Source organism: Tyto alba, unplaced genomic scaffold (genome assembly GCF_018691265.1).
Source record: "Tyto alba isolate M040663 unplaced genomic scaffold, T.alba_DEE_v4.0 Super-Scaffold_39, whole genome shotgun sequence".
In the NCBI taxonomy this organism is placed as follows: domain Eukaryota; kingdom Metazoa; phylum Chordata; class Aves; order Strigiformes; family Tytonidae; genus Tyto; species Tyto alba.
The window spans coordinates 10333402-10346295 of NW_024881314.1; the positions used below are offsets into that span (position 1 = coordinate 10333402).

Sequence of the window (12894 nt, forward strand, 5' to 3'; positions counted from 1 at the left end):
AAAACTGGCAAAACCCCAATTACTTCATGGCATAATTTATGATGTCCCTACACTCTTTCAAAATCTGGTGAATCAGGTGATCAAAAACAGAGCAGTGGCTTTTGTGCTCATGCTGCCTCAAAATGATTTCTTTACGAAACAGACACTGATGCTCAGTGCTGGATATGAAATACTTATTGTCTGATGTATGGTAAACTGACCTTTCCAAGCACCATTACTTTGTATATGTGATTGTGAATTCTGTATATTCAAAGGATGTTCAAAATTTTGTTTCTAAAATACCCATATATACCCATATGTATCAGATACTGCTTTTCAAATCTTCACCCTCCATAAGCTTATATACAAAGATTTACATGAAATATAATTGATAAAACAAATAAACAAAAAGCCCAAACCAAAAAACTGTTAAATGGAAACTAGGATATATTCAAATAAACTCATTTAAAAGGACACACTATATTGCTAAATACAGTAATAGCTTAATAAAAGCTTGAATAAAGGCCAGGAAAGCCACCTGCAAAACTTAATTTCTTAAATAGTAAGACAAGAAGCTTCTGCTGCATTGCCTTGAGTCAGAAGAAACATACCAGCACTTAACCATGTCTTGCAACAGTAAACTAATTCATTCACAAAATTTTGACACACAAACAAAAAAATCTTTCCATGTAGTTGAAACAACAAATGGAGTTTGCAAACTGAAAGATTACCCAAATTAAAACCTGTGTGGTTATAAAGCTGCAGAGTTTACATCCCTGCTCTCATGACACCTTTTAATAAGCACAATGATAACATTAAGTTGAATCTTACCTGAAAACCTACACTTCCAGCAGCCAGTTCACCTTAGTACTACACTAAACCATAGTTCAATTCCAATTCAGAGGAAAGAATCAATCTTCAGGTGAAATTACATGAGATCAGTGAGCCTTAAAGGTCCTGCTCTTCTTGCCTGATCCTAGCCACATGGCACCATTCCTCCGATCAGCTATGCACATTTGTGAAACCCTTCACTGCATATTAAGCTGCATAAAGTCAGATAGCTATCTGTGGGTTAGTGAGCTGAATGGGTGCACAGAAGGTATCCAACAAAGGACAGGAAAAAAAATTTAAAGATGGAAGGTGAGACCTCTCCTATTTTGCATCAAAAAGCCAGTGGATTAGCTCTTAGTTTCTCATCAATATAATTTTCTGAAGAATGTGGAAAGAAAAATCCTGAAAACAACTAAATACCAGCCTTGTCCAACCCTGCTCACAATAGCTTGTGAAATCTGATAGGATCAAAGAATGGTGTAAGACTGTAGGCTTTCTACAGGTTGGCAGACAACTTTACAACTATAAATAGTAGCCAGCACATTTAACACCCAAACACCTTTAAACAGCTTGTCTTTAAGGGTAAACCAAAAACTACATTAAAAACAAAAGAATTTTATTGACAAAACTAAGTTAGACAAAATGCATTAACTTACCGAATCCAGAAAGCAGAGATAGGTACCTGAGCTCTGAATCACTGCTTGATTTTTAGCAAATCCAACTGTTGAGAAAACAAAGATGAAATTATGTGGCAGTTTTTACCTTTGTATTTTTAAAATCTTATTACAGTCAGGAACAGATGAAATGAAATATGAAAATCAGTATCAGGTAAAGTATGCAATTTTTCCATATTTAAAATAATGTGTAAATATTTAAATAGGATGCCTATTTCAGTCGCCTTCTCCAAGTGATTATGAGTTGTATGCGTTACAATTCTGCCACCAAGTAGAATTAGACTACTTCTGCTAGCCCTCCACAAAGACATAATATGTAATACACATCTTGAAGAGTTCAGCTACCTAGGTTTCACATCCAGTACTTCAGATCATAGACTCACAGAATGGTTCGGGTTGGAAGGGACTTTTAAAGGTCATCTAGTCCAACCCCCCTGCAATAAGCAGATGCTGAAAACCCTTGGCTGTATATACATATCCATCTCAAGTCATAACAAATAGTAACAAAACATAAAAAGGCAAAGAAAGAACAAGAGATTGCTAGGCAACTTGTTCTTCCCATCAGAGGGCCAGGTCCTCAGGAGGACTCAAAAAAAAGTTCTGTTCCATTATGCTTGCTAAATATAAAGTGTACAAATATAAAAACTTTATGTACCATTTATATAATGGCACATGTAATGCAGAGGGGAACCAAAGCAGAATAACATAGGTACAAGGAGCACAAACCTGGCTTACTTATACCATGTCATGTTATACCATCTATGGAAGACCACATTGAAATATAAATTCAGTCAAATGACAACATTGGCATCTAGGGTCTTTTAGTTTCTGACTCCCTGATAGTTGTATCTTTTACCAAGCTCTTTCAGGAAGTTGAACCAAAAGAAAACTTTTTTGTCAGCTTAATTGCTGAAGCAGATGCCAGCACTGGAAGGTCAAACAAATGGCAGTCAGAAAAAAAGGGGGGGAGCCAGAATACACAGCCAAGGGTGAGGATGGGACTGCAGCAACCAGCATTAGGATAAACTCAGCTTACCACTGAAATACATCGGCAAGGTAGGAGTGTTTACCTGGGATAATTTTATGTGTAGACAAGGTCTAACTAAGAACATTAGAGTCTTTGAATTATTCTCCTGGGCATCATTATAAGAAGAGACCATGCTATGCCCAGTATTATTCTGAAAAATGCTATATGAATTCCACTTGGTCATATACATAATATTTAAGCTTTGTTTAAAGTATTTATGGAACCAAATCAGGGAATCCAGCAAAGGATTACCCTGACATGCAAACCAAGTGATGTCAAGATATGCAATACCATGGGGTTTTTATTCTTTAATAGAAAAACTGGAAGTGTAAAGCCAGAAAATATCACCATGAAGTGGATCAGGATAATTTCAAATAATATTACCCCTAAAGTTCCTGATTTAGTATTTGAAAAAAGCAGACTTCTGTAATTCTCTAATCTTTCTATGGGATACAAGTTTAAGTTTGATCAGGAAACAAATTTAACTAGTCTCAAAGGTTCACTTAGCACATGCTCCTTGGCTATTTCGCTGACCTGTCCAAGTACGGAAAAAGACTTATGACTGCATTTCCTACTGCCTCAAAGGAACATTATGTCAACTACCAATAGAACACCAGTAATAAAGGCTTTTCTTATAATTGTGTTATTCTTTTCTTATGTATTTTGAGTATTTTAATCCTCACCTTAACTTCTCATCATGGATTTCTTGGACTTATTATCTTATAGTATATTTACATATTACTTTTTATACATATAAGAATATCTAATCTCATATATATAATTACTCTCTTTCTCCTTCCTGTTGGCAGTAAAAAAGCAGCTGGCAAAGTCAGTAGCTACCACAACGGCAGAGCTGAATCTTGGCATGAGCAGTTTTAGTGGGAAACAACCAATGCAAGTTAGCAGGTCTGGACATGCCAAACAAGCAAAGTCCTAATACGGTGGAGGTCCCTACTAAAGCAGGAGGTAAAAGAACAGGATGGAACTAAATTTGCCCAACACCAAGCCAATCAGTGCTCTCATACATCCTTACCAGATGTAAAGCAGCCTGTACTTACATTTCAATGCTGTCATTAGCACACCGCCAACATTTCAACAACTTTCAATGGAATATAATTAAATACTAGGAATCTATAATGTAGAAAAAAAGTGAAGGAGACTCAAAGGCAACTACAAAATGACAAATATATTACTCTATGAACCTTTTGAAATATCTCATATCTCATTTTCAAATAAAATGCTTAAAATAAATATTTAATATTTGTCATGAGAAAAAGTTAGAAAATCTTCCTTTCAAAGATTAAGACAGAAACCATCCTGAAGTTTTTCATATACCAGCTATATTTTTTGAGGGGAGAAAATACACATATTTTTTTAAATTATTAATAAGAGAGATGTAACTCCCTGTAGAAGAAACTAGATATTAAAAATAGTTTCACCACAACAAATCCTGTATTTGGCATGAATAAAATTTTCTTTAATATTACTCTACTGAACAAAATCAAATGTTTGTGCCAGGTTTCTGAGTTTTGTAAGGCCTGCTTACTTGCTGAAAAGGGCCTGTTACCATGGTTACAGCCGTAAAAACTTAAGCCTCAGTGAGATATTAACATTCCTCACTCTTGGAAAGAAAAAGGTTTCCTTTTTTTAGGCTAGTGACCCTTTCTTTTTTTCTAGGTTCTCCCCCCCTTCTTTTACATGTTAGAAAAGAATCAGAAATAAATCCTAATCTTGTGTAAATAGTTGAAGATGTGAAGCCTGACTAGTACATTGTTTCTGTACTAAAGCATCTTCTTTTAAAGGAAAGACTCCTTACAGTTGTAACTAGTCCTTAACATAATAAAAGTAAATCACTGAAAGCAAACAAATACTATGGATTTCAAGTAACCTGCTCCTATAATGTAACAACCACGAAGAAAAGATGTCCTCATTTTAATGGTGACCTGAGAGTGACTTCCACATGAATAAGCTTGGTTTTGTATTTTGGTTTGGGGTTTTTTGTTTGTTTGTTTGTTTTTTAAACAACTATGCATTTCATACTATTATTTAAAACAATGCTCACAGCTGCATCCCCCACTACCAATTTATTAAACATTTGTTCAGGTTTCAGCTATCCCAACACTGGCATATGTCACATTAATTTTTGTTTTAACATGCATTTCTCTAATGGCACAAAATACTTCTTGTATTTCACAACTCGAACTTAGTTTTAGTGCCAGTTTCCTAAAATGGTGAGCTGAGTTCAGAATGTTAACATAAATTATTTTCCATACATTGCACTTGTATGCTTTTGCAAACTAAAAACTAGTTTACATGCACAATTAATACAACATTCCATTAGGAACAAGACTTTATACATAGAAAATTTTTTATAAAAATGGAAAATATATGATATAACAAGTTAATATTAACAAAAACATATATGATATAACAAGTTAATATTAACAAAAACATTACTAAGCTTTCCTAGGTACCATAATTAACAACTTCTGGTATTATTATTTGACTTTTTTCCTGAGAAATCACAACCTGTGTAGCTTCTAGAGCATCAACTACTAAGAGAAATAAGACTTTAAAGAAGACTGATCATCCAGTAGTTGAATAAGGAAAAAAGATAGATAAATTTCCAGGAATACACGCAATTTTTGACATTGCTCAACTCCAGCTTTATCAATTGCCCAAAAGAGACTAATTCCCTCTACAAACCTTGTCTGTCTCTTGTCATCACCAGCTCGATAATGCCAATATTACAAGTTGCACTGTCAAAACAACACCAGTTCATGCTAGAGATATTAAGATACTAAAAGTATTTACTGTAACAGTTATGCTGTGTTACTTCAGTATTGCTAGGTCTGACAACTGTTTAAAAAACAGCTTTAAAGAAGTCTATATTCAAAAGAAATTACAAGAAATAAAGCCAAGGGCCTATACCAAGTTGCAGATTAATTCAGTGCACAAAATCCTATTTATTTGCATGTTTCAACACAGGGATGAAAATTAAGCCTTCTGAAACAGAACTGGCCTTTTCATAGTAAGACTGTTTTGAGGAGACAGTAGTAAGCCTAGGTTCCTTTCCTGCTACAAACAGGATATTTTGTTAAAAAAAAAAAAAAAAAGAAACTGACAGGATTTCGTGTTACAGTGTTTCCAAGTGTATCTTTTAAGGGACATAACTGGAAAGCCATAAATTTGGAACCAGTTTGATATCAATTCCTACCTGTCTACTCATCGCCACAAAATCCAGAATGATAGAAAGATTAGTTATACAGCTCCCATACAAAATGTGAGCACACTGCTCTGCCTGCTTTGTCCTGTAGTTCTCCTTCAGAACACAGACATGATCTTCCCCTTTCAATGCCATTCAACACCAGCTTCTTCAAAGAGCAATACACTTCCATTTCTAGTTCACATTTTAGCAAGCTTGTCCACTAAAAAACCCTAAATGTAAAACAACCAAAACAAGCAAAGGAAAAACTGATAGAGAGATTTGTTTGTTATCTCCTCCAGTGGGTAATTCATATTAGCACATAAATCAATAAGGAATCACACCATACAACTACCTGGTAGCTCACTAAACTTACTGGTTTAGCCCCTTGTGTAAATACTCAGGGACATCAAAAATGCATTTTGTTCTATTTCAGGGTCTATTATACAAGACTGAAAGATATGCATTTGCTTTTTAAATCATTACATAAGAAATTTTTGATTTATTTTTTCTTAAAACCCATCTCCTAAAGATAAATCAGATAGAAGAAAGCCTCAGTAAAAGTGTAAGCATTAACAACACTGTGTATATTACAATTAAACAAAATTCTTTTGCTGAGTAGAACACAAGTGTTAAGCCAAGTTCTTCTTTCCTGGACATATAAACAAATTCTACAGAGCCAAAACCAACAGGGCCAAATTCTAAACCAGAATGAGTTTTTGAACAGCGAGCTCTGGAAAATAGTGTGCCTTTTTCCCATTGCAATGCAAGGGGCCACAAAGAGGCTTTAAAACGTAAAAAACAGAAGATGCCTGCAATAACAACCCAACTCTCAAAAAATTGTTATTAAGCTACATACCACCTCGAGGCTCAGATGAATCGCTACTACCAATGATTACTGGAACACCAGCATCTTCCAACTTGATCTTCCATTTTTCAATGATTTCAGCTGAACCATCCTAGAAAAATGATGACATAGATGCAGCTATTTTAACTTGTATGGTGAACCAAATACAGTCCAAAACAGAAGTTCCTATCAGAGACATTATTTACTCGGACATTATTTCAAATAAGGCCTGAAACATACCTTACTGGCATCATTAAAAACTGACAGCTCCATGGTTTCTTTAAAATCTTGTTCCCAAACTGACTTCAAGCATTCATCTAACCAGCATTCGCTATTGTGAACAGGCACAATGACAGACTAGAAAAAAAAAAATAACAAAACAAAAATCCAAATGTATGTCAATAAGCACTATTTTCGTTTACTTACAGTAGAAGAATATTCATGAAAAGGAGGAAGTGCCAGATCTTTCTGAAACTTTCAGAAAAAAATGAATCTTAAAAATATAAAAATAGGCTAAGTTCCCTTAATTTAATTATAAATATAAGATTTACCTTCTTCTCTATCAAACTGCTTTTTCAGTTTTTGAGTTCTACAAGATGGCTTTTGGTAGACCTCCAAGGAAACAAGAGAATACTGAACCAAAAATGCTAATAAAACATCTAGAATGCCACACTAACCTGTTGCATTTCTTCCTCTTTACTTCAGTCTTACATTAATGTATCCTACTCCTCAATTTTACTTTAAGCTTGATACCTAATTGGAGATGTTCTTATACGCAGCCTGTCCCATTGAGCTCTAGCCAAGTTTTAAAAAATTATTCCTTCTAAAACTGCTGTTAAGCACATTAGAAGGTGACATATGGCATAGTTCCATAGTCTACCATTTCAAGTGCAGGCTTTCCTATTCTAACCTCTGTTAGTTCAGCCACATACAGTCAAAGCATGAAAACTTATCTGGAATATTTTAAAATTTGTTAAAAAACAGAGATAAGGGATCTCGCTGTGCAGTTACTCACTACTGTTCTAATTACCCCCAAAAAGCCAACACCCCCACGCCCCCAATTCTTTCAGTATTCCATTCACAGAATGCAAAGTCCTAAAAAATTAGCACAGTAATACACTGGCCGCTAGTAAAGGGAGAGTCCAAATGTACCTGTTAAGATCCCTTACAGATGGGGAACTTAAGGCAAAGAGCCTAAGTGACTTGTAAAAAGTCTCATGGGACATTTAAAGAAGTTCCCAGAAACAGAACTCAAACTCCTTATAGTATGGTGGAACCATAAACACATCATTTGAAGAAACAGAGGATTAGTTCCTATTGTGAGCATGTGAAAATCTTTAGAAAGAAAATACTAGAAGATACTGAAATTTAATTATTCAAGATGTAGTGACGTGAGTACATGTACATTGTGCAAATCCATGCAAATGCATACATTAGTTGGCAGATTTTGTGGACATTGAGGAGTGTATTTTTGGTTTTTTATCGAGTATGATGTATGTACATGCAGGTATTACAGAATATGATGTATGGTCCAATGACAAACCAAAAGAAATTTAACAACATTTCACAGCAAAATAAAACAAACTACACTTGCCTAAAATAAATGAACATCATGATTTTTGGGAGGATGCTCTAACAGGAGAAAGAGGTACTTAAAAGAAGTAGGAGGAAAGCTATCTAAAATTTTAAGCAAAGCAGGTCTTTTTGACTTCTGTTTAGGAAAGATAAATAAGTAAAATAAGGAAAAATAAAATAAAAAAAAAGTGAAATTGATTACCAAATAATTACAACATACAGACAAAAAATATTATTTCAGAACTGTCTCAGATCAGTACTTTAAGACTAAAAAAATAAGCAAGAATCTGAGATTCTAAACCAATATATTCAATTTACTCAGGATTTTAATATCCTTTATGTCTAGATGGCAATTAAAACATAACTCTATACATTCATACTAATCAATCTAACACATTCATTCAGAAAGAAAAGGGTTCTACAATTCTTCCAATGACAATATAAACTAGCTACAGTTTTGCACATCCAGAGAAATGAGTAATTTTCCAATCTGTTTGCTAATTAACTCAGTAAAACTTTGACTATGACATCACAAAGTAGCTTGATACTGGCTTAAAAACTGTAAAATTGGAACTTCTTTGCTTTTTTTTATCATGAACTCCTGTCTTAAGTCAGGCCAGCAGTACAAAATATCAAGATTATGTTTAGACCTCTCTGTTTAGTTTGAACCGAAAACAGAAAAAACAGTACTCTAATGGCAGCACATACAAAACAATCCCTAAATACCTGATGGCACTAAGGTACTCTGAACTCAGCATCATAACTCATAATATATTAGCATGCTCCTACACACATTACTGTAAATTCTACTTCCACAGAACTATCACAACAGTGTTGAGCTAGATGCCTGCCAAAACACGGTACAGAGCCGAATTGCTGATGACACTTCTGTGCAAAACCTGAAAAATTAACAAATCCATATAAATAACTGTACACAGCCCTATAAGAATACCAGAGTACTGCTAACACTGCATACTAAAGGTTCTTTAGGTTCTACAATTCTTACTCAGTTTACTGTTTTTCTGTGTTTAATTTCTTTCTTTTAAGCCAAATATAAATTAAAAACACCACAGAGCTAAACTTTCATGTTTTCCTAATTAATTTGTACATTTGTAGTATGGCTTAAAAGATGCAGTTGGTACTTGTCCTGGACTAGGCATTCATAAATTGGCCTTTAGCATCGTATGACTATATCAGAACACTTTAATCTACTCGGTTCATTTAAAGAGGGGAAAAACATGAACCAGGGCACTGTTTCACTTATAGATGCAGATTCATAGTAAAAAACCCAGGAGGTAGTAATGTCAAGAGACTGTGTTTATTTCTTCTGTCCCAAAACAACATCAACTACAGCTACAGCACTGCTGCCAAACTATCATCTCCAGAGACAGAAACACCAACCTTGCTAAGGCAATCTCTAAAAGCAGGCATAAGGGAGACATGGAATACAGTTTTCCCAATGTCTGAAGTCCTTTTGCTGCAGTTTATGCCAGCTACTACTTCCCAATCCCAGCACAGATTATTATTCAAGGTTTTTTTGCAGTATCTTTTCTTATATTTGAAGACTGCTACCATAATAGTGAGCTACAGAAATATGCATAAAGCTCTTTCAAAGTTATTTTGAGTCAACACAGGGACATAAATTGCAAACAATTAATGTATTTTTGTCATTACAAGATCAGGTGAGTGGCAACTGAGTCTGAATTCTCATTTCATTAACTGAGACCGATTTATAGCAGAATCCAACAGAGGAGCATTTTCATGGCCTATGAGTCAAGTACAACAGCTAAAATACAGAACTATGAAACAGATCTGGATTTGAGCATTGTGGCACTACCTGGTTTTCCCTGAACTTCACACATTCCTCAGTAAGACCTGAAGCAATTTTAGGTATTTTTACTAATGTAGTTTTGCCATCACTAAGCTGAAGGCACACTGCAAAATAGTTAACAGATAGTCTATAAATGTATTACTCAACCAAAAAACTCCCTTCCCCCTAGCTAGTGCACTGAAAAACAATACATCAATCACACAATTGAAATGGAGAAACGTGAGGTTTAAAAAAAAAAAGGTGTCAGAAACTGTTCAACTGAATGTTTTGCATCCAAGAAATGTCCGGTTTCTGGCGTTACCGCCATCATCCTCTACTAAGAATATAAGAATATACATGATAAACAACTCCACAGTGAAAACTTTTCTGTTTCCGCAAATTTCAGCTTAAGTAGACCCCCACCTACCTCCTTATCTGAATGCAAAAAATAAAATCATTTTAACATGGCTGAAGATTTTATCAGTCAGAAAGTGTTATTTTTAAATTGAGTTTTCATGTGTGTCATTATTCCAAACCATTTAGAAACTCGTGGCTCTTGGCAGAAACGTACTAGTTTTGTCAAATCTCATATATGGGATACTTTAAGAAAACCCAGAGATTTTCAGGCCACAATCTTTGACCTGCCTTTAGAATCTGAGACTCTGGGAAGTTTTTCATCATTTTTACTTGCCCATTGATTTGTATGGTTTTGCTTTTCAAACGTTTGCCTCACTAAAACTGTCGCTAAAAATCAGTTGTACGTGTGTAAATTTGTAAAACTAATTTAAACACAGCCCAACATTGTTACTGGGCGTAACAAAAAGAACGAAGCGCACTGCAAAAAAAAATTGAAAACTCCTGTTTTCAAACTCCATGTAAGCAAAAGTGCCCAGCTTGCCATTCTATATGGCCGGCCCTCACAAAACCAAGGCCAAAAGCCCCTCCTGGAAACCCCCGCCGCTTCCCTCCCTCGGCAGCGCCCACAGCGCGGCAGGAGCCCGGCTGGCGGCCACGGCCGCTCAGGAGGCCGCTCCTTCCCCAGAGCCCCGGCCCGCCGCCCGCCCCACACGTACCACCTGCACGGGGGGGGCCGGCGCCTGCCGAGGCCCCGGAGGGCGGCGGGCAGCGGCGGGGCTGCCGCTAGCTCCCCCCGCCTCCGCCATGGCCGCCTCCGACCCTCAGCGGGGGGGGGGGGGGGGGGGGCGCGCTCAGTCCAGGCGGCGGAGGGGTGCTGCCAGCCGCTGCCCCCCACCCCCCGACCCGGTTTTCTCTTCAGGACCGGCCCCGCTCCCCTCCCGCCCCCCCCACCCCCCGCGCGGGGAAAGCCCAGCGGGAGGAACAACGAGCGATAACGGCGGCTGGAAAGGCCGGAAGCGCCGCCGCTGCGCCGCGCGACAGTCTAGGGCGGCGGCGGGCAGCGAGGCGCTGAGGGGCGGGCGGCGGGGCCGGGGCCGCTCCCGGCCGGTTTAATGTTTTAAATCGTCGCTCCCCGCTGTCTGTGCGGTATCGCCTCCGGCGCGGCCCCCCCTGGCTCGGGGCGTGCGGGTCAGGCCGTGGCAGAGCTGAAGGTCCTGTCTGTGGAGGTGCTACTTTCTTAAATTAATGGTGCCTGCAGTCTCCCACCTGTTCTCAATAGTTTGGTGGTTTTTTTTTTTTTGTTGTTGTTTTTTTTTTTCTGTACTTGTATCTCTCCAGTCCACACTTTTCTTGATCAAGACTGGTCTGTTCCATGCTACCAGTGCCTTTTTTATTTTTTAACAGCTTTTTAGAGTGGGAAAATACTTGTTGGTGGTAATGATACCATTATTGATAATTTACTTACTGAAACTATGATTGTGCAACCACTTACTCCCTTGAAAGTATTCACAACTAAAAGGGATAGCAAGACCAGGCCCTATACAACAACCTATTCAGAATTTTTAAAATTTGCACAAAGCAATCTTTGTTGACCAAAATCCTGAGATTATCCCTTGTTTATCTGAAGAGCCTGTAAAACAGCTAGACAATTCAAGGAGCAAACAGAGCAGAGTTATCTTAAAATGTTTGTTGGCACACAAATCTGAGAACTGAGGAGGTGAGGAAGACAGCCAAGCAGTAATTCACCCTCGGAATCTATTTCAAATTATCTACACAGCTTCTCTCCATCCAGCCTGAGTTTAATCTCTCTGTGAACAGCACTGCTAAATATGATCATTTCTTTTTCTGGCGACGAAGGCTGCTAGCACTTTTATGTTGCCTGCATGCCTTGCTTTATCTAAGAAAGTGTAGCAGAGTATTGCTTTACTCGTGCTGAACCAAACAAAAGTCCTAGTCAGGGACCAAGGCCTCATTATGCGAAGCAGGCTAGAAAATGCAGAGCAAAGCCCATGCTTCCTTCTCTGAGGAAAACAGAGAACCAATCAAAACCACCAGAAATGTTTTCTAAGTTATATTCTGTAGCTGACCACAGAGGGTAATTAAATACAAACATCTACTTAAAATGTGATTTTCATTTGGGGAGATTTTGGACAGACTTTTAAAGGCCCACAAACATGCAAAAACTAGAGAAATTTTCAGCACAACCTAGGCATCCAGCTTCCATTGTGAGAGTCATTACCTACTGGCTTTTGAAAATCTAGCAGGCATTTCTGTGTTCTTGGGCAACTAAATAGTTTTCAAAATATAGTCCATTGTTTCAGTGCCTATTCCTCTTTCATGTGGGTCAGGATGGAAAGAGATCTAATGCTGTCATGACAAACTCATTTAGAAGCACGCAAAAACTGTTTGGTCCTACTTGTACTTCCAGTTGCTCTACTTCAGAGATTTTTCAGCATGGTAGGGAAGAGCACACAAGGCAGTTCTTACAGCTAAAAGCATTACAGAACCAAAGACATTTCTCATCATACTAGTTTTTAGCTTTTATTTCTGATAAAACAATCTCTTGAAGATCATTACTGTGAACCTAAA

General features: G+C 37.3%; 1 protein-coding gene across 2 annotated transcripts in view; it reads right to left on the reverse strand.

Annotated features, from left to right (window-relative positions):
- Positions 1 to 11247, reverse strand: part of B3GNTL1 (UDP-GlcNAc:betaGal beta-1,3-N-acetylglucosaminyltransferase like 1) — a 132810-nt gene extending 121563 nt beyond the window's left edge. For both annotated transcript variants that reach the window (XM_042802365.1, XM_042802364.1), the window contains exons 1-4: positions 11022 to 11247; positions 6804 to 6920; positions 6576 to 6675; positions 1467 to 1531 (exon numbers count right to left, since the gene is read on the reverse strand). In XM_042802365.1, the coding sequence (XP_042658299.1) occupies positions 1467 to 1531; positions 6576 to 6675; positions 6804 to 6920; positions 11022 to 11111 (372 nt within the window). In that variant the 5' untranslated portion in view covers positions 11112 to 11247. The remainder of the gene's footprint in view (positions 1 to 1466; positions 1532 to 6575; positions 6676 to 6803; positions 6921 to 11021) is intronic.
- Between the last annotated feature and the right edge of the window lie 1647 nt (positions 11248 to 12894).